The 22,499-nt window shown below is 51.8% G+C and overlaps 1 protein-coding gene across 1 annotated transcript; it reads left to right on the top strand.

Moving 5' to 3' along the window:
• Positions 1-330: 330 nt before the first annotated feature.
• LOC144735784 (cysteine-rich venom protein TEL1-like) lies at positions 331-20,946 on the top strand. The gene is made up of 7 exons (XM_078618307.1): positions 331-435; positions 3,682-3,862; positions 16,000-16,090; positions 16,909-17,057; positions 18,576-18,670; positions 20,175-20,263; positions 20,701-20,946. Exons 1-7 carry the CDS (start codon positions 422-424, stop codon positions 20,838-20,840), a joined length of 759 nt encoding a protein of 252 aa, XP_078474433.1. The 5' UTR covers positions 331-421; the 3' UTR covers positions 20,841-20,946.
• The last annotated feature ends 1,553 nt before the right edge of the window (positions 20,947-22,499 follow it).

The raw sequence follows: 22,499 nt of genomic DNA, 5'->3' as shown, positions 1-22,499 counted from the left end.
ACCGTAGTTTTGTAAATACCCCGCCCCCCATACCCCCCGGGTGAAGGATCTCCGCTCGATGTAAATGAGCTGATCATGTTCATCACACAGTCTCCCGGGAGCCTCGAGGGTCGCCTCCCCCACACCGGGGGTGGGGACGGTGGGGGCGAGCGGGCTTCGCCCGTCACATTCCTTGAGCTTTTTTTTGCAAAGTTGCGGTGGGTTTTTGTTGTTGTTGGGTTTTGGGGGTTGGCTACGGGCCCCCAGAAATCAATCACGGATCACCGACCGCACGCCGCACGCGGCCTCTATAAAACGCGCGCACCGCGGCCGCGAACCCCACACGATCCGTCGCAGAGGTGACCCACCAAGACTGCTCCTGCTGCTGCTGCCTCCCATCGAGAACCTGCACCAACCCCCTCCCTCCTCCTCCTCCTCGACAATGGACGCAGTCAGGTAGGGGGAGGGGTCGCATCCACGGCGTGTGCACGTTGGACTTTTTTCGCGCCGTACGTTAGGCAACCGTTGCTAAACGGAGGACGGGTGAGTGTGTGGGTGAGTGACTATGTGCGTCTATGTATGTCTGTTGAACTTCTTTCGCACCGTACGTAGCCAACCATTGCTAATCGGCAGGGCATTTGCAACCCGGGTGGACGAGGCTAGGGAAGTTGTGGTCGCTCTTTCACTCGGATCCCTTCCCTACTCATCCGTACAATGTTGCGTAAAATTTCATCTCGACGTGTGCGATGTTATTCCGCCTGCCTCGCACGACTTGACCTAACCCGGGTAAACCCTGGCCGAAGGGGCAATGCTGTTGTTTCCAGCGCCTCTGTCTTCGTGTTACTCATCTCGTGGCGAGAAAAAAAGAAGGCAAAACGTACGGCGTGGGTGTTCTGTGGGATACAAGGTTGCCAGTTCCCACTTTGCAAATCTAAAAGTAAAAGTTGGTTCGGGACTTGTAGCCGGAGTGGGCGACCTCAGAGTGGAGTCGTGGGGACGCGGCGGTGCAGTGGTTTGTGCTACACATCCGGTGACCCGAGGTCGATTGTCGCTCGCGATCGAGAACGGTGGCGATCATCTTGAACCAGTCCTGGGCCTCCACTGCCTCCGACTCAGCCCTTGAATGAGCAACTAGCGCAGTGCGTAAAACATTCGCCACTGGGGAGACAAAGGCGATGGGGCGGTGCGGTTCACGCAGAAAGGGCATCTATTTGGTGTTTGAACATCTTTAACGCAACTCCCGTTTCGCTGCCAGAAAGGGTGAACAAACAAAAAAACTACTCGTGTTTCTTTCGTCGTCGCGAGATCGAAAAGTTACAAATATCGCATTGCTGCCAGCGATGGCCCCCCGGTGAGCGGTCAAGCAACGTCGCGAGATCTCAACTCCGACGTTCGAGCGCCACGCCCGCGGCTTCGGGTGATTGACCGTGGGAACTCAATAATCGGAATCTTGATGTAGACCGCAGCAGCAGGAGGAGGAATCCGACGAGCTATGAAGCTCTTTTTCTGTCCAGTCAGGGGCACGGGGTCAGCGAGTTAGTCTTAGCCATCGTCAGGGTGTTTCTTGTTTACTACCAATTATATTATTATTCTGATGGTTTACTACTAATTATTATTCTGATTGTTTACTACTAATTATTATTCGGATTGTTTACTACTAATTATTATTCGGATTGTTTACTACTAATTATTATTATTCCGATTGTTTACTACTAATTATTATTCGGATTGTTTACTACTAATTATTATTATTCTGATTGTTCACTACTAATTATTATTCGGATTGTTTACTACTAATTATCATTCGGATTGTTTACTACTAATTATCATTCGGATTGTTTACTACTACTACTAATTATTATTATTCCGCTTGTTTACCCAGCAAAACCATCACCGAGTCTCAAGACTCTTTTCCAGTAGGGGGAGGAGGGGGCGATGCTGGTGCTGCTGTGTGATCCAAACTGAGTAGTTTGCAGGTTATTTTTTTGTTTGCATTGAGATGCTTGGCCAATACCCGTTGCATCGTTTGTTTTAGCGATCAGAGGACAGCCGGAGAACCCGGACGAAACCCATGGAGAGAGGAGAGAGAGAACGCACGCAGTTTGACACGTAGGCTTTCATTATGAGAACGTACAAACTCCATGCTGGATGGCACTCAAGTCAGAATAAAGAATCGGAATCGTTATTTAGACAGCAGGAGGAATCCAATGATCTATAGAGCACAAAACTGCTGCTGTGCATCCGCTCAGTTTCTAATTTAGTCGTGGTTTACAACAACAGCAGCAGCAACTTGGAATTTGTAACGCGCACGGTTGACCGACAAACGTTGGCGGTCTAACGGCTTGACCAGCCTCTCCCGTAGTCACGGCGCTCTGGGGCCTCCCTTCGATTCGCCACACCTGCAAAGGTGCTGACCGGACACGACCTTGCGCCCAAAACAGAGCCATCGATCCATCTTAACAGTTTCCCGAGGCGCTATCGGTTGGATCGCGCGCAGCATCGGGCAAACGCGAATTCTACATTTGCCGCGGTATCGCAACCAGATGCGACCGTAAACACCGACGAACCAAATCGCGCCCCGTTCACATCGGATTTCGAAGTGACGCGGAGTCGAGAGCCATGCTCAGTGCTTGGATGGGGGTGAGCGCCTTATTCTTTGCAGGATGTTTGTTAGTCGTGAGATGCTGCGAGATGCTGCGAGATGCAGGGGGAAGAAGGAGACAGGGGCCCCCCTTTTAATCGCATTTCACCGCGCTGGTGGAGTGCGGGCTGAGCCGTAACAACCTCACGATCTAAAGTTAATATATACAGCGTGTGATTCGTGGCGAGCTCATATATAAAAAAAAAATAGACAGATAAAGACAAATATCCCCCGTATAGTCTTAACAGACTGGTGGGTCAAGCGCTGTTAGCGAGCGCCTTTGAAGGCCGAAACGGCACACGAGGGGGTGGGTGACCAGCACCACGGCCGGTCGCCTTTGTCTCCGTAGTGGCAATGTTTTTACGCACCATACCAGGTATTCAGTTTAGGCTGAATTGACCTAGGGGAGGCCCAAGACCGGTTTAGATAATCATCACTGTTGTTGGCCGTGAGCGAGAATCGATCCCGGGTCGCCACGTTCGGAGCGCAGCAGCGTGCTAACCGCTAAACTACCTCTCCTCACACACATATACACACGTACACACACAAACACACAACAACAACAGCAATTCGCCACTAAGTGGCGGTGACGTCAACACGACGCTTGTGCCAGGCGATGTGCACGTTGAGGCCACGTGAAGTGTCGAACGCCCGCTGGCCGGTTAATGCGCAAAAAAATAACAAAACACTGCATGCGCATCCGATGAAGTGTCCGCGTGTGGAGATGTTGGACTTCCTTCACGCCGCATGTAGCCGACCACGCTGATCGGGAGGCGCCTTTGCTGGGTTTACGGCATCTGCAGGTTGGCGAGAGGTTGCGGCGGTGGTTTGGCGCGAAGCCTTCACCCAGCGGAGGCTGGATCGTGGCTGGTAACGATGCTGTTGCTGATTGAAGATGATCGACGATGATGATGATCGACGATGATGATGATCGACGATGATTGACGATGATGATCGACGATGATTGACGATGATGATGATGATGATGAAACATTCACGTGGCTTCGCTGGCGTTCGTGGCCATAAAAAAAAATAAGTGACAAAAAAACGTCTCACGGCAGGAGCTGCTGTGGAGCGCTGGCGGTTCTGGCCCTCGTAATCGCGGTCCACCTGGTGCCGGCCTCTGGGGCCAATTGGGAGGAGTACGACGGGTCGCTCGCATCCAACCAGGACGTCATCCTGAGAACGCACAACGAGGTGCGGCGCAACGTCATGCCCAGCGCCGCCAACATGCTCAGAATGGTGAGCCCCAGCAGTTGCCGCGTACCGGGTGTGAGGTCACAGGTGTGGGGCGGGTGTGAGTCACAGGTGTCAGTAATGGGTATGAGTCATGCGTATGGGCCAGATGTGAGTCTTAGGGTGTTAGTCACAGGCATGAGTCACTGGTGTTAGTCACAGGTGTGAGTCACGGGTGTGGGCCGGGTGTGAGCCATGGGTGTGAGTCAGGGATGTGAGTCGGGTGTGAGCCACGGGTGTGAGTTCACGGCAAGCCGTGGTGGGCCTTCTCCGAAAGGGAGTGGACCCATTGCGCGCCGGCATCGCGGTCCATTGCTTCGTTGCACTCGCAAATTACATTATTATAACACGTAGGCTTTCGCAACTAATATCATCCATAATAGAGGTTTTTGGGTTAGATCGTGTAAATAGACAGGCATATTTGTGGAGAAGTCTACGCCTCTGTATAAGGAATGAAACAGTAAGACTTCTTCACAAATCTGGCTGTCGCCTGATGAAGCTAGTTGTAATTACTGATGAAATGTCGTATTCAGTTTGTAAATGTTGTGGCTTGGCTCTCAAACACACCGGTGTGCTGTACTAGTGACGAATTGGCATGTTCTGCTTACATGACAACCCTTGCTAGTTGGCTGTGTCAAGTGGTGGCGGGTTTTAACGACACATTTATATATTTACGCGATCTAACCCAAAAACCTATTTTATGGATACAATTATTATCATTGTACATATGTAGTGAATCATATCAGAGACACTATTAGGAGACAACAACATTTATTCTACACTTTGCACGACACTGTTGCACACGGGACTAATACGCCTGTCCCTCACTTTTGTTACCCACGGGACTATAATAGACCTATCTCTTTCCTATATGGGATAACTACAATTGGATCAGAGCAGCCACGTGCTGTTTGACCCACGATGTCGAAGACGGAGACGAAGACGTAGACATAGCACCTCGGTTCCACTTCACCCACGGACAGCCTCGATATGCGATCGAGGCTCCCCTTTTATCCCTCTCGGCGCGACCTGGCTCCACCCTCGGCCACGCCCCCCTTCTCAAACGTTCCCGACAACATCGCACATGCTACCTGCCCGGCTCTGCCCTTAACCACGCCCCCCTTAGGAACTCTCCAGAAGCTTCTCGACTACACTACCCATGTCCCCTCAGTCACCTGTTCCCCCTACCCCTCACTCCAGTCCATCACGTGCTTCACCCGGAGCCGGGGGTGACTCGTCCTCAGATCTTCGTCAGCAGCCCTCACCACTTTCCTCATGACCAATTATGCGGCAATAACTCGCTGCGCTGGCGGAGTGGCTGATATTCCCTATTCCATCGGTAGGGCTCCTTTGCCTCTTTCTGCTAGCATCCGGTACCATGCCTCCACTATGGTACTGCACGGTGTGCTAACCTCTGTCCCCATATTTCCTTAGTGATCCATTTTACATTACTACACATATAACTTTTGTATTAACCAAGCTATTACATGGGCCCATTATGTCACGTTGTATGTGGCGCGTTCGAACCGTCGACGTGAGATGATCAGGCTGTAGAAAGCGGGCCAGCTGTTCCAAACAAGCCGGAATCACCACCGGCAGAGAGTCGGGTAAACTCTCAAATTATTTTAAGTGGGGAAGGCACAGAGCAACATCGCTGCTGCCAGAGCGGCGAGTGTCCACGTACAGGAGGACCGTGCAGTGGTTTCACCCAGGGCCCTATTATCCAATAGGCCACAATAGGCTCTGAGCCTTTAGGGTCTACAAAAAAAATGTTACCATTTGTATGTACGATAAATGTTACCGTTTGTATGTACGATAAAAAAAAATTAACCAAGATATTGTCTTAAGTAAAAGCATTTATACTCGTTGGTTCTTTCGGTAAAGTCACGTAGGTATAAAAATAAAATAAAATAAATCACGACGTTTCGGGCGCAACACAAGCGTCCGTCATCAGGTGGGAAAGCATGGCCTACTGCTGATGCAGACTGTTTAAAAGGTTTGAAATGGGTGTAGCCCAAGGGTTATAAAGAAGTGGCTGGGTCTTGTGATGTTAATGTGAGAAATTAGCTATGTTGATGTGAGAAATTAGCTATGTTAATGTAAGAGATTCGCATTTTAACACGTAAGCTTTCTCGACCAATATTATTCATAATATAGGTTTTTGGGTCAGATCGCGTTATTTATAAATGTGTCGTAACCCTCCACCACCTGACAAGGCCAAATAGTAAAAAATGTGTCACGTTTTTCAAAGGACAAAATAATTAACTTATTTAGCCCACCGGTGTGCTGAAGAGAGAATCAACAGCATTTTAAATTTGAGTAAGACTTTTCGCTGATAATTAGAATTAGCTTCATCGGGCAAGAATGGTGAAGCTCTCCTGTTGCTTCCGGTCTTAAATAGAGCAGCATCAGGGTGACGTAATAATTTAATTTAATTCAATCTGGTGCAGTGATTCGAGGCAAAGAGGGGGAGGGTATTGTAATTATATAGATTGGTAATAATTCAATTGTTATTCATTGGTGTTTGTTTCCCTTATAAGGAATTGTAATTGTATTTATTTAATAATACGCTTCCAGGCCGCACTAAGCCTGTAGCTGTCAGAGCGATTGAAGTTATTTCTGTTTCTCTCAATTTCAATGGATTCTCTAATTAGTCTTGGCCAGTAATAATTAGTTTTACACAACACTTCAACGTTATCAAAATCAATTGAGTGCCCTTGTTTATAAGCATGCTCTGCCACTGCCGACAGTTGTATTTGAGATAATTTAATGTTTCTTTGGTGTTCTTTTAATCTTACGCTGATGTTACGTCCCGTCTGTCCAATATAGTGTCTGCCTCATAAACAATTAATCCGGTATACACCTTCTGTTGATAATTTAGGCAATTTGTTTTTAGTGCCAGACACCAGTTTTTGAATTTTGTGCACTGTACAAAATCTTACTTTAATGTTTTGCTTTTGCAAAACCCGGGCTAATTTGTCAGTTACTCCTGAGATGTATGGTATTTTGATTGTTTGAACAATCTTATCGCTTTCAGCAGTGTTGCTTTGCGTTCGTGATTTGGCCTTCAGTGTCCTGTTGATTTGAGCATTATTGTAGCCATTCTGTCTTAGTGCTTCTTTAACATGTTTCATCTCTCTCACTAGACTCTCACCATCTAACACTGTTTTTGCCCGATGTATGCGTGTTTTGATAAGAGACGATTTCTGAGCTGGGTGATGATGTGAATCTGCATTCAGATAGGCATCAGTGTGCGTTTGCTTTCGGTAAACGCCGTGTTATTTTGTTATTAAGACCATGTCCCAGCAAAATATCTAGGAACGGGAGTCTGTTATTTACCTCCATTTCCATGGTCAACTGGATAGCCGGGTTTTGTGCATTGAGATGATTTAGAAAATCATTAAGTGCATCTTTACCATGTGGCCAGACAACCAAAGTGTCATCAACATATCTAAACCAAAAGGATAGTTTTAATGTACTCGAGGCAAGTGCTCTTGTTTCAAAGTTCTCCATGTACAGATTGGCTATAGCAGGAGATAAAGGAGAGCCCATTGCGGCTCCTTCCCTTTGTTTAAAGAAATCGCCTCTCCATAAGAAGTAAGTGTTATTTAAACAATGATCAGCTAATTTCGGAATATCTTTTGGTAAACCTGTATTCTTTACCAGTGTAACAAGTAAGGCAGATCTGAAACACGGTAGGACCAATACATCGGCCGTTGCCGATCATTGTTTTAACGCTGTGGGCTCACGAAATAGATTTTTCCAAGACGGAGGTACTCTGCAAACCTACCGGCTACCTTCAGAGATTTGTTCATGAAGCCATCCAGACATATAAACACAGACATAACTTCAACCGAGATGGCTACAAACTGAGCAGTCATTGGAAGGACGTTATTAACCAGGTAAAGTCTTAACTAACTGTGATGTTTCCATCCTACCTGCCTATGTCACCTGTTATTTCATGCTATTCTCTCACATTTTCATAGCTACTTCCGTGCCCAGTTACATGCTAATTTCTCACTTTAACATCATGCTGATCTCTCACATTATCATAGCTACTTCCGTGCCCAGTTACATGCTAATTTCTCACTTTAAAATCATGCTAATCTCTCACATTAACATAGCCACTTCCGTACCCAGTTACATGCTAATATCTCGCATTAACATCACTAGACCAAGCCACTCCTTTATAACCCTTGGGCTACACCCATTTCAAACCTTTAAAACAGTCTGCATCAGCAGTAGGCCATGCTTTCCCACCTGCTGACGGACGCTTGTGCTGCGCCCGAAACGTCGTGATTTATTTTATTTTATACCTACGTGACTTTACCGAAAAAAACAAAGAGTATGGATTTCTGCAGTCACAAAAGATTCAAATCAAGATTAAATGCATGTATATAGCAAGGATAGTGCACGGTGTATATGTAGTGGTGGTGTTGACGTGCGCCGACTGTGACAGTGATGGATCACGGGGCGGCACGGGGTGCGGGGTTGGGCACGCGTTGTGGGCGTGGTATGGACGCGCGCGCCGGGAGTGACAGATGACGGGGCGGCGCGGCGTGGGTGGTGAGGCACGCTGAGATGTGGGAAAACAGGATCGTAGCCAGCGCCCAGTGATTGGTCGAATAGGATGGGTGCTCGCAGCGACGTCCGCAGGTGGGGTATAAAGGGGGACGCGCGAGAGCACTCGAGGAGAGTTATCCAGTTGAAGATCGAAGACGGAGTTGAAGACCTAGTGCTCCGAGACCCCTAGTCCCGCCGTCCTTGTAGGGACCGGGGCCCTGTGTGGCTCGGAGGCGAGACTGTGGGACCCGGGGTCCGACGCCCACGTGGGTCGGGCTGGGGACCCACAGTCAAGACGGACACCCCGGGCAGGGAGTGTCCAGAGTAGCTAAGTGGGTGTTAGTCGCCGAGTAGCTAAGTGGGTGTTGGTCACCCGAGTAGCTCAGTGGGCGTTAGTCGCCAGGGTAGCTAAGTGGGTGTTGGTCACCCGAGTAGCTCAGTGGGCGTTAGTCGCCAGGGTAGCTAAGTGGGTGTTGGTCACCCGAGTAGCTCAGTGGGCGTTAGTCGCCAGGGTAGCTAAGTGGGTGTTGGTCACCCGAGTAGCTCAGTGGGCGTTAGTCGCCAGGGTAGCTAAGTGGGTGTTTGTCACCCGAGATACTAAGTGGGTGTTAGTCACCTGTGAACGAGTTTGGTGAAATAAAGAGTGTGCTACCCGTGAAGTCGTCTCCCGCCGAGTTACTACATTACAACTGGCGTCAGAATTAAACCTGTCTTCAAGAAGAATGGACACGAGGAAGACTACCCGTACCCACGAGCGAGGTCGGGAAGACGACGGCGTACCGGGGACACCAACCTCGGGAGGAGAGGACGAGGAGTTGCCGCCGATGCAGCACTTCGCGGTGATGGCCGACGCTCCGCTCGCCTCCGACACCAGCCTCCAAGACGCACACTCCCGGTTGGCGGAGTTGCTACTCGCCGCCGCCGCTGTCTTGGCGGACATCTCCGTTCCGGCGAGCGAAAAAACGGCTGCGGGGTTGGTGGAGAAAGCGAGGTTGGAGGGATCCCGCCAAAAGGCGCTTTGCGCCAAAAGTCTTGAAGTTGCCGCCGTTTTTGAGGGGCCGCCATCGATTGGCGGGAAGCACGGACACCACGTGGCCGGAGACCTCCGCTCAGCGCAGCCCACGTCATCAGCGCGCGCCGGAGCTCTCCATTTTGCGCCTGACGACCGAGCCGACATTTTACACAACTACAGCGGAGCGCGGGAAAATCTCTCCGACGTCGACGACGATCGGGTCCTCCAGCAAAGATTGCCCGCGCTGTCGGCGTTCAAGGCGGATGGGGGCGACTGGGGAGCCTTCCAACGAAGGTTCCTCGCTCATCAGGAAATGTCGGGGTGGTCCGACACCACTGCCCTGCGTGCGTTGCCAGCGATGCTCGACGACGACGCGCTTGCAGCCTTCACATCTGCTGCAAGGTCGTCCCGCTCTACGCTCCAGGCCGCACTACACCTGATGGCGAAGGTGTTCGGGCCGCCCTCCACCTGTCGCCACCAGTTCTACGATCGGCGAAAGGTGGCTGGAGAAACGACACTCGCCTATCGCACGGCGCTGCTCGCCTTGGCGGACGCAGCTTTTCCCCGCATGGACAAGGAGGGGAAGGACGCCATGGTGACGGAGCAGCTGCTGGCGTTGGCCCACGAGTTGGGGGTCCCCATCAACGTGGCGGACGAAATGGATATCTGCTCCCTGGCGATCGCCACGAGCATTCACGCGTACGAGGTCCTCAAGCGCAAGCCGGCGGTCGTCTGCAAATTGGCGGGGAACGCGGGATTGGCCGCCACGATCGCCGAACCTCAGCCAGCTGCGGATCAGGAGCAGGCCTTCGCTGCATCGCGTCCGGGGGAGTGGAGAACGGGAGGTCGTTCGCCCACACGTTCATCCCGCAAGCTGGAGCAACCGAAACCTACGACGTCCCTCGTCGTCTGCTACAACTGCGGCCTTCGGGGTCACGTCGCAGCCGGGTGCCGGGCCCCGCGTCAGCGTGCCACAGGACCACGTCGGGACGACGACCAGGCCCACAAGTCATCCCAACAAAACCCGGCAAGTCGCGGCACCTCACACGCTCGGTCCACATACACGGCACGTTCGGGTCGCCGCTTGGCGGTGGGGGGTTCGCGGCTGGGTGCCGGGGGTTCACTTCGGCGAGGGGGGTCCGTACACGGCCCGCAAGCAGTCGAATGGTCCGAATTGGCCCACAGGATAGTGGCTGCGTCGGCCGGGTCGTCCGTGGTAACGGGGTTTATTGACGGGGTTGAGGTCCGGGTGCTTGTGGACACGGGTGCGTCGGCCACTATCATTTCGGACCTTATTTATAACATTCTTCCCGTCCAAAGTAGACCCCTTCTGCCAGTGGACGTGCCATTTTATGCGGCGAATGGGGTATCCCTGGGGATCATCGGCCAGATTCGGGCGACTATTTGCATTGGTGACATCAAATTGGCGGGCCCTATTTTTGTATCATCATCGCTGGCCGTTCCCTGTTTGCTAGGTACGGACTTTTTGTCCAAAATGCCCATCAAAATTCTCATAGATCAGGCCTGCATTGAGCTTCCGTCGGGTCGGCGGGTTGCGTTCTTGACGAGCCCTACCAAAATACGCACGGTTTGTGCGACGGTGCAGGCGCTGGCAACTCAGACTGTACGGGTGCCCCCGGGATCGCAAATGTTGGTACCCCTTCGGTTGAGGAAACCACTCGAGGTGGGTGCGGAGGCACAGGGAGTGCTGTTGGGGCCGTCTAACAGGGCCAGAAGGGGCCTCGACTTAGCGGTTGCTCAAACCATGGTGAGAGGGGACAGTGAGCCGTTCGTAATGGTCCTGAATACGGGGTCGCGGCCGGCCGTAATTGCGCAGGGAACGGTGCTGGCTCACGCCGCGCCGCTACCCGTTGAGGAACGGCTCGTGGCTCAAGCAGATTTCACTGTCGAGTCGCATCCTCCAAGTGATGAGGGGACAGAGTGGTTGGACTCGTTGTGTGCCGGTTCTGCTAACTTGTCCAAAGTGCAATTGGGAGCATTGAGGGGTTTGCTACTCGAGTTTGCTGACGTGTTCAGCAAACATAAGTACGATATCGGCTGCACGGACCTGTTGCGCCACCACATAGCTACAGGGGACGCGGCCCCTATTCGACAGAATCCCTTCCGGCTCAGCCCAGCCGAGAAGGAGCATGTGCAATCGGCGGTTAATGATATGTTGGCGGCCGATATCATTTCGCCCTCTTCTAGTCCGTGGGGTGCTCCTATTGTCCTAGTTAAAAAACAGGACGGGTCCTTGCGGTTTTGTGTCGATTTCCGCCGCTTAAACAAAATCTCGATGGCGGATGCGTATCCGCTCCCCAGGATGGATGAGTCGCTGGATGCCTTGGCGGGAGCACAGTTTTTTTCCACACTCGATCTGCTTTCCGGATTTTGGCAATTGCCACTCGATAACGAGTCTAAACCTAAAACCGCTTTCCGGACACCTGGTGGCCTATTTGAATTCAACCGTTTGCCCATGGGCTTACATTCCGCTCCCGCCACGTTCCAGAGACTCATGGAATTGGTTTTGTCGGGCCTCCAATGGGACACCTGTTTGATTTATCTCGACGATATCATCGTTTTCAGTCGGACTTTTGAGGAGCACCTCCAGTGACTGAGAGCGGTGTTCCTCAGGATGCGTTCCGCTAAGCTTAAATTTAAACCGGCTAAATGTTTTCTGCTTCGGGAATCGGTCAGGTATTTGGGCCATATCGTGAGTCGTTCAGGGATCTCGACAGACCCTGCTAAGACGCACTGCGTCAGCTCATGGCCAACGCCAACCTCGGTCACGGAGGTTCGCAGTTTTATTGGTTTCGCCTCCTATTACCGTCGTTTTGTCAAGCAGTTTGCCACCATAGCCAGGCCCCTGCACGCTTTGACGGCTAAGGGTGTGCGGTTTCACTGGGGGGCGGAAGAGGAGGCTGCGTTCTGCTCCCTTCGTGACGCCTTGGTGCAGGCTCCCCCCTTGTGTTACCCCGATTTCACACAACCGTTTTTGCTTGACACAGATGCCAGCAACACGGGTATCGGGGGGGTGCTCTCACAGGTGGTCGGGGGGGTTGAACGGGTGGTCGCCTACGGTAGTAGAGTTCTTTCCCCCGCCGAACAACGCTATTGCGTGACTCGCCGTGAATTGTTAGCGATTGTGGTTTTTACACAGCAATTCAGGCCGTATCTTTACGGCCGTCATTTTACGGTCCGTACGGACCATGCGGCTCTACAATACGCTATGCGCGTGGCACAGCCATCGGGCCAATTGTCCCGATGGTTGGAGGTCCTTCAGGACTACCAATTCACGACGATTTACCGCAAGGGATTGCGACACTCAAATGCGGACGCCTTGTCGCGGTTGCCACCGTGCACGGACTGCGCATGTTTGCTGGGATCGGCGCGGTGCAAACCCCCGGTCGCCGACACCCCGGGAGTTGCACTCGCCGCCACTGACACCCCGGGAGTCGACGCTCCCACGGGGAGGGATTCGCTGTTGTCGTTGCCCCTCATTGAGTGGGGCCGTCTCCAAATGTCCGACAGCTCCCTACTTACGCTACGTCGGAAAGTTGGCGCTCCCGAGGTAGGGGATGCGCGGGTCGGTTCCTGGGTGTGCAGACAGGGCCTTTTGATGAAGTGGGACAACATGTCCCGGCGTCACGTGCTCGTTGTGCCTGTTGCTATGCGGGGTAGGGTCGTTCTGGCAGCTCATGAACGGCTCATGCATCTGGGTTTTCACAAAACGCTCGCCCTAATCCAGCGAGACTATTATTGGCCGGGGATGGGTAACGACGTGGCGAACATTCTTAAGGGATGCGTAGGGTGTGCCAAAAGAAAACCGCCACCATTGGCAGCTAATCCACCGCTGCAATCCATTCAAGTTTCGCGCACAAACGAATTGGTTGCGTTGGACATCTTGGGGCCCTTTCCTGCTACACCGAGGGGAAATAGGTTCCTGCTGGTTGGCGTAGAATACTTCACCCGATGGCCCATGGCATGGCCACTCGCCAACCAGTCGGCTGCAGCGGTGGCGGACGCCTTCGTCCAGGGTTATGTTTTGGACAAGGGCGCCCCCGAACGCTTGCTGACGGATCAAGGAAAGAATTTTTTGAGCGTTTTGTTGCGCGAGGTGTGCGACCTGTTGGGTACAAAGAAAGTGCGTACTTCCCCCTACCACCCGCAGACTGACGGGATGGTTGAGCGTCTGAACAGGACGATTACGTCTATGCTGTGCCAACAGGTCTGCGACGATCAGGTTGATTGGGACTTACAGGTGCCGGGGGTACTCGCGGCCTATCGAATGGCCCCTCATGTGGCGACGGGGTTTTCCCCATTTTTTCTTATGTATGGGCGGGAGGCCGATCCGGCCATGGACGTCCAACTGGGGATTTCCCAGCCACGTGCAAAATCAAAATTGGCAGACCACATCAAATTTAATATCGCCAAATTGACTGAAGCGCGGGAGGCGGCGAGGTTGAATTCGCGGTCTCGGCAAATCGCGAACGAGAGATTGCATGGGCGGAGGGTGCATACGCATGATTGGAAACCAGGCGATAAGGCCTGGCTGCATTGTCCACATGCACCGTTGGCTACGTCCCCCAAATTGTTGAGACCTTGGAGGGGACCGGTGGAAATTGTGCGGGTTGCACGACCCCAGAGTATACAGATTAAATGGGAAAAACGCCGTTGGTACGTGCACCCCTCCCGACTGAAGCCCTATGCGGCACCGTGTGACCCCGTTCTGTGCCGTAACGACCGGGCGTGTGATGTGACCGTCGACTTGGGGAGGGATGTGTCGCAGGCTGATCCTCACGTGTCTCCACCTGACCCACCCCCAGGTGCCTCGGGCTTGACGGCTGCTGACCGTCGGGAACCGGAACCCCGCGGCACGCACGGGTCCTCGATGCCTGGCCAATGTCTTCCTGAACTGCCGGCACCACCGGACGGTCAACCGCGTCTGGTGCCGTACGACGGACCGGCAAGGCGGACTCGGGCTAGGGCACAACAATTTTCATGAAGACATTTTTTTTTTCGACACCGAGCTCGCCCGGTGTTCCCCTCTGCCGGGGTAATGTCCCGTTCTAGGGACGCTCGGAAAGAATGGGACGCTGCACGAGTCGAGGAGAAAAAAAAAAAAATACATTTATTTTTCTTTCTGCATACACATTGGTATTGTCACTCGCCGGATTGTATATATTGTTCTGTTTTCGTGGTGGCATTGGTTGATGGTTGCGGATGGTAGTGTTCGCGTTGTGTTGTGTTGTTACGTTAGTTGTTGTTCTTGTTGTTGTTGTTGTGTTACGGGGCACACAGGGGGGTTTGTATATTTTTATAGCAGCCGGGTCGGCTGCGAGCTATGTGGTAGGGGGTGATGTAGTGGTGGTGTTGACGTGCGCCGACTGTGACAGTGATGGATCACGGGGCGGCACGGGGTGCGGGGTTGGGCACGCGTTGTGGGCGTGGTATGGACGCGCGCGCCGGGAGTGACAGATGACGGGGCGGCGCGGCGTGGGTGGTGAGGCACGCTGAGATGTGGGAAAACAGGATCGTAGCCAGCGCCCAGTGATTGGTCGAATAGGATGGGTGCTCGCAGCGACGTCCGCAGGTGGGGTATAAAGGGGGACGCGCGAGAGCACTCGAGGAGAGTTATCCAGTTGAAGATCGAAGACGGAGTTGAAGACCTAGTGCCCCGAGACCCCTAGTCCCGCCGTCCTTGTAGGGACCGGGGCCCTGTGTGGCTCGGAGTTGAGACTGTGGGACCCGGGGTCCGACGCCCACGTGGGTCGGGCTGGGGACCCACAGTCAAGACGGACACCCCGGGCAGGGAGTGTCCAGAGTAGCTAAGTGGGCGTTAGTCGCCGAGTAGCTAAGTGGGTGTTGGTCACCCGAGTAGCTCAGTGGGCGTTAGTCGCCAGGGTAGCTAAGTGGGTTTGGTCACCCGAGTAGCTCAGTGGGCGTTAGTCGCCAGGGTAGCTAAGTGGGTGTTGGTCACCCGAGTAGCTCAGTGGGCGTTAGTCGCCAGGGTAGCTAAGTGGGTGTTGGTCACCCGAGTAGCTCAGTGGGCGTTAGTCGCCAGGGTAGCTAAGTGGGTGTTTGTCACCCGAGATACTAAGTGGGTGTTAGTCACCTGTGAACGAGTTTGGTGAAATAAAGAGTGTGCTACCCGTGAAGTCGTCTCCCGCCGAGTTACTACATTACATATATACAAAGAGGCAGTCATCAATATATTTTTTCAAAGTTAGAAATTAGCGTCGGAGATGAAATGTTCGATTTTTTTTATTGCAAAATTAGCAAATAACATCTTTAAATGGTGTTTTTCACACAATCAAGCGAATGGCAGCGGCGGCAGCAGTAACACGAGGCAGCGTTGACAATGATGGCGAACAAGTGGAGTCTCTTTAACTTTCTGAAGCTATTGACGTACATTTGTTACCATGTTAATGTATTATCCGTTCTTTGTCCATTAAAAAACGAGAGTCCCATGTAAGTGTTAAAACAATTTTTGAAGAAATCTGTATTAAGCAGCGATAGTGATGAAGACGGTGACGATCTATCTGTGCCCCCCCCCCCCCCCACTCAGGAATGGAGTACAGCTGCGCAGGCTTCAGCCCTGGAATGGGTCCAAACCTGCAACTTTTTCCACAGGACCACCGAGCAGCTGGATTTCGACGGTAAGAGTGCAGCCGCACCACCGGGGGGGGGGAAGGGGGCGCGCCCCCCGCCCCCCGAGTATGTGGCCTCCAATAACTTGACGACGATCCCAAGAAGATGCCCTTTGAGTTCGGTTCGACGCAAAAAGAGCGCACAAGCGACGCCATCGCTTCTACGCCGCTATTTGAGGATAGGAAACAGGTGGACTTGAAGCTAGTTGTAATTACTGGTGAAACGTCGTACTCAGATTGTAAATGATGGTGGCTTGGGTCTCCAACACACAACCGATGTGCTGTACTCGTAACGAATTGGCATGTTCTGTTTACGTGACAAACCTTACTAATTGGCTGCGTTGGGTCGTGGCAGGTATAACGACACATTTATATATTTACAACGTCTCCGCCTTTGTGTGTACATTGGAGAGACACCATAAGGCATGTGTTTTATTCCAACCCTTTCCCACTTACAAATGAAAGACACGTAAGAGTGAAACAAACCGAAAAAGAAAAGCGAGTGGGATTGTGTGCAGGAAGTGTTAGACTAACAGCGACGCACACTAACAGCGACGCAGACTAACAGCGACGAAGACTAACAGCGACGCAGACTAACAGCGGCTGGAGCCAAGGGAGCAGAGCGTGTCCGAGAGGAACGTTCACCGCGGGAAAAAATTGAGCGACGAAATTGTCTCGCTCGCCGAGGTTGCGATGCGGGATCGTTGCGCATCGCAGTCATCGTGGGGACGAGGGCGAAACAGCTTGGAGTCCTCCAGCCACGGATATACACCACGGATGATGATGATGGTGGCGATGATGATGATGATGATGTTGTGTTTACACAGGAATACCGTCCGGTGAGAACATACTATTTTCCAATACACTTTATCCGTGGGACGAGGCAATCAAGGTATGGGTCGACGAGGTCAACAATCCAGGATTCGACTACGGGAAGGGGCTGCGGAACCCTGGAATAGTGGGACATTACACGCAGGTAAACCCGCGGCAGGCGGACCTGACAAAAATAATTAAAATACGTTGTTTTTTTTTGGTGTTGTTTATTTCGTTGGTGCTGGCAGGCTGGTGATAGCGAAGTGGCAATGCTTGCGCCTTACAGCAATATATGCATGGGTTGGATTCCTGACTCGGGTGCTTCTCTACGTGGAGTCTGTATGCTCTCTCCCGCCCGGTTCTGCGTGGGTTTCCTCCCTACAGAGCTCAAATAAAGATCCCCCGTTTAGCCTTAACAGACTGTTTGTGGCAAGTGCTGTTATCGAGCACCTATAAAGGCCGGCATGGCACACGAGGGGGCGGGTAGCCAGCACCACAGCCGACCGCCTTTGTCTCATCAGTGGCGATGTTTACATACCGCACCAGGTACTCATTTGAGGCTGAGTCAACCTAGGAGAGGCCCAGAACCGATTCAGGTAATCGTCACTGGTGTTGGCCATGAGCGGGAATCGAACTCGGGTTGCCGTGTTTGTAGCGCAGCGCTAGAACGAAAACACGCACAACGGAAACTGCTATTTGCCAAATATTGCCAAGCTGAAAACTATTGTTTTTTACCTGCAAACTACTCAATTGGGATCACACGCAGAGCAACATCGGCCTTCCTCTGTGAACATATGGCAGGACCCTCCGGAAAAGTCTTCAGAATCAGAAATCTACATTTAGACTGGAGGGAGGAATCCGACGAGCTATGAAGCTCTTTTTCACAGATGTCCTGTCAGAGGCACGGGGTCAGCGAGTTAGTATCGAGGCTTATTGAGGCTCTACTGGGTAATCAAGTACAATAATTATTATTATACTGCATTACGTTGCTGTCATTTTTTCATTTGGATCTTTCACACAGCAGCAGTTACACCCCTTTGTGTTGATGAATGGCCAATGGAAGTGGATATCACAGAGCTACCTCTGGCATCACTTCCTTAAGTGACCTTTTTTCTACTGAGTGGAGAACACATTCCCGCACCCACTCTGCATGTGACGGTAATGTCCGCCGCTTGATAGTCAGACCGATACGTTAATTTCTCAAGAGCTGGAATTTATCCACACGAAGTACAATTTACTGTCAACGTTGAGTACCTGTGATGTTCGTGGCTGGGTGGCTCAGAGGTCAGACCACCGAGCCTGCACTGCTAAGATGCTGGGTTCAATTTCTGGATGCCAGTTCATAGTTCAGCTGGATTGTCAAGTGCAGTGGGTTGATGGTTCCAGCCAGGTCACCATCACAACAAATTTGGTTCGACACTTAACTTCTCCGAAGTCCAGCTCTGAGAACTGTGAATATCGGTTTGAACATTACACGACGGGCATCGCTCCCCAGCAGTGTGTCGGAAACCACCAGCGCGGAGCAGAGGTCACTCGACGAAGGGATCTCAGAGGTAGCTTTGCGATGTCCACTTCCCAGTGGGCCGTTCTCTCGCACAAAGTGTTTTGCCCCCGGTTTTACGACGGCTTCCTCGGAGCTGAATGAATAACGTCGCGTAATCTTGTCCGTCGTGCGTTACAGGTCATTTGGTACAGCACCTACCAAGTGGGATGTGCCATCAACTACTGCCCGGAGAAAGCGTACAAGTACATGTACCTCTGCGAATACCGCCCTACGTAAGCTGCGCCCTCTATATTCAACGCACTGCGACTGCGTGGATGTTCGCGGTCGTGCTGCTGCTGCCGCCGCTGCTGCCGCTACTGCCATGCGCGCGTTTTTCCCACGTGCGTTCGGCTGTTGTGCCACGCACGCGTTCCTTTCGGCACGACGCGCCGACGTCGTCGCGCCACGCACTGGGAGAGCGCCTTCAAGAGTGCGCGTCGTTTTGGGTTCACTCGCAAGTTTGTTCACCTCTCTGCGGTCCAGGACAACACATCTCTTGACGAGCCTTCGAAAGCTCGGTGCAGCGACAGTGATCGCGCGTTCGTCGCCAGTATGCGACGTTCAGTAGTTTCAGAATCAGAATCTGTCTTTACACTGCAGGAGGAATCCGATGAGCAATGAAGCTCTTTTTCATAGATGTCCAGAACGTTATAACAACAAACAGTACAAAACACGATCGTAGTGCAAAGTACAACAAAGGTAAACAAACCACCCAAACACAAACGAATACAACACTAAACCTTCTCCATCCCACCAAGGTATTAACTTATTTTTCAGAAGTGACCTGGAAACCAAAAATTATAGCTGAACAAAGTGGCCCATTATTTGGACATTTATAGCTCCAAAATAATCTAAATAATCCCAATGCATATTTCTCAATGTGGAGAGAAAAACCGGACGACCCGGAGAAAAATCCACGCGACCACGGGGAGAGAGAGAGACTCACAAACACCAAATATACAGCAGCAGGTGTCAAGATTTCGGCTATTACTGCAGGTGTGTTCACCCTCATAAAGGCTACGTACAGCAACGTCTGCTCCACGTAAACCATTCCGTAGATCCCTCCGACGTAATTCGATACAAATAGGGCCACTGCGTGCCGGCGTCGTGGTCTGAAAATTACTCAATTGGGAATCACACAGCAGCCATCACCCCCCCCCCCCCCATTTCTCGCGACACGAATTACCACTGCAAGAGGCAAGGTGGCCGACTCACCTCGCGTCGCACGGGGACAGCTGCCACTGGGGGCGCACCCTTACAAACGCGTCGACATGACAAGCGACGCGGGTCGTTTTTCCGGGATGCCGATTACCCTCCAGCGTAAATCAGGGCAGCGTCTACTAAACACAACTCAGTATTATTGCTGCTGCTGCTGCTACAATACAAATAATAATAACAGAGTAAGGCGTGTGTGTGTGTGCCACACAGCGGGGAGCGGTAGTGTAGCGGTTAGCGTGCTCCGCTACGAGCCCGGCGACACGAGTTCGATTCCCGCTCACGGCCAAAACCAGTGACGATTATCTGAACCGGTCCTGGGCCTACCCTAGGTCGACTCGGCCTCAAATAACTACCTGGCCATTGGGGAGACAAAGGCGGTCGGGCTTGGTGCTGGCCACCCATCCTCTCGTGTGCCGTGCCGGCCTTCATAGGCGCTACTTGCTAACAGCACTTGCCCCCACAGTCCGTTAAGGCTACACGGGGGATCTTTGTCTTTTTTTTTATCTTTGTGCCACACAGTGGCAACTGGAACAACCGGCTCACAAAGCCGTACGACGAGGGCCCGTCCTGCCAGGACTGCCCCAACGACTGCGACGACAAACTGTGCAGTGAGTGCCTTCCCCACGTCACCGGCAAACACGCAAACACGGTAGAGCGAGAGGTACAGGCGCAGCCCTGCAACTACACGCTCACCACTGCGGGCGAATGTGTCGCCCCGCCTGCTAGAGATAGCTCAAGCGAAGAGCCCCCCCCCCCTCCGGACGGTATACTTGGCCTTCTCTTTCACGCATGGCAAACAACACGTTCTTGGAAGCTGTGGGAGTACCCACACTTGACCCCCGGCCAGACGCGACCTGCCGATCGCAGACTCACCGTGGAGTTATATGCTGCTGCTGCTGTTGTGTGGTAATGCCTTTCAATTGATGGCCTTGCTTAGCACGACCTGGCGTGGTAGCCGTGCGGTGATTCTGTATATCACCGTGTTCTTCCTGCACGTGGTGCGTCAACGAAAATTATCTTCTCTCATCCCCCCCCCCATTTCCAGCGAACCCGTGTCCGTACTTGGACAATTACATCAACTGCTGGCTGATGAAGATGATACTGGGCTGTGGGACGACCTTCTATGGCCAGTATACGATGACGCACTGCCCCGCGACCTGCCAATGTACCAACAGGATCCACTGAATCGCCAATGAAAAATGGCGTGCGCAATGTAATAGTTCACATCGGATATTTAGGACTCTATATATATACTCTATGTACGTTGCACATTAAATTTCAGAGACTGCTGGGGGATGAACCCACGGCTGAATTTGTGCAATTGAGCACAATTCCACATTTTTATCCCAGTTTTGCGATCGGTGTCACGTATTCATGAGTCGAAGAATAATTCGTAAACGTCACAGGGCAGTGCCCCCCCCCCCCCTCCGTGTGAGAGGATGGCCCGCAGAAGCAGATATGGCAGAGCTTCCTCTGAGATCCCTTCTCATTGTCTAAAAATAACGGCCCACAAAAGTAGTCAAGGGACACTTGTCTAAAGACAGTGGCCTACAGAAGCGGATGTCATAGAGCTACTTCTTCAAGTGACCTCTGCGCTATACACACAGTGGAGGAGAGCACTTTCCCACCCGCTCTGCCACATGAGAATAAAGTTTGTCACATGGTCAAATTAAACATTTTTAGACCGAAACAGGGGGAGAATTTCTCCACAATCCTGGCTGTCGCCGACTGAGGCTGGTTGTAATTTACCGGGGAAACATCACAGTACTCGAATTGTAAATGTTATTGTGGGTTTACTCTCCAACACACCGGTGTGCTGAACTAGTATACTACACTATTCACTACACTATATACTACATTACTATGCACTATACTATGATTGGAATTGTTGTAGTGGGTTTACTCTCCAACACACCGGTGTGCTGAATTTGGATACTACACTATACACTACATTACTATACACTACACTTTCCTGAAGACGACCGCTTGTGTTGCGACCGAAACGTCGTAGTTTATTTTTTGTTATTTTCTTGACCCTATTTACGTGACTTTACCGAAAGACCCAAGAATATGTCATTGTTGTAGTGGGTTTCCTCTCCAATACACCGGTATGCTTAACTAGTAACTATTGGCCACGTTCTGTTTCCGTGATAACCCCCTTACTTATTATTATTTGGTTCTTTCGGTTAAGTCACGTCTAAAGATAAAATAATAAATTAAATAATTTTATCTTTAGACGTGACTTAACCGAAAGAACCAAATAATAATTCCTGCAGTCACGAAAGTTCTAAAATTAAGATTGAACCACCCTTACTTATTGGCTGTGCCGTGGTGGCGGATTTAACAATACGTTTATGTTTACGCGATTTAACCCAATAAAACCCCACTATTATGAATAATATTGGTCGCGAAAGGCTACGTGTTGAACTTTAGAACTGGAACTTATCAAACATCGAGCGAGGACCCATATACAATTATGGGGTTTGTTGTTGTGCTATTGGTCACCAGACTGAGACCATCAGCTCACTCGCTCCGCTGGACAACCTGGTTTAATTGCAGGCGGCTGAGACCGGGGATTCAATCCCAGGACCTCAGTGGTCCTTCACATCCGAGGCACTCAGCCAGCTCCCATGGTTTTGGTTGGGATCCACTTCGGACCACCTCTGCGACTCAGGGCAGCGCAGCCTCCCACAACTCTTTTGGGTGGCAGGGGTGGATGCAATTGTAACGCCCGCAAACTCAAAAGCGAGAAAGGGCCCGAGTTCGATCCCCCCCCATCTCCCCCCCCCCCCCGTGTCTCCCCCCCCGCCCATCTCCCCCCCCCCCCCCACCAGGCAACTTCCC

The sequence above is a fragment of the Lampetra planeri genome, chromosome 57 (genome assembly GCF_965212315.1).
Source record: "Lampetra planeri chromosome 57, kcLamPlan1.2.h2, whole genome shotgun sequence".
NCBI classification, from domain to species: domain Eukaryota; kingdom Metazoa; phylum Chordata; class Hyperoartia; order Petromyzontiformes; family Petromyzontidae; genus Lampetra; species Lampetra planeri.
This window is presented reverse-complemented; position numbering and strand designations above follow the sequence as displayed.

Bases quoted from the DNA above. Each gene is read 5' to 3' on its own strand.
- LOC144735784 (XM_078618307.1), top strand. The intron at 3,863-15,999 runs GTGAGCCCCAGC...CCCCCCACTCAG, and splicing joins CCGCCAACATGCTCAGAATG to GAATGGAGTACAGCTGCGCA. The intron at 17,058-18,575 runs GTAAACCCGCGG...CGTGCGTTACAG, and splicing joins TAGTGGGACATTACACGCAG to GTCATTTGGTACAGCACCTA.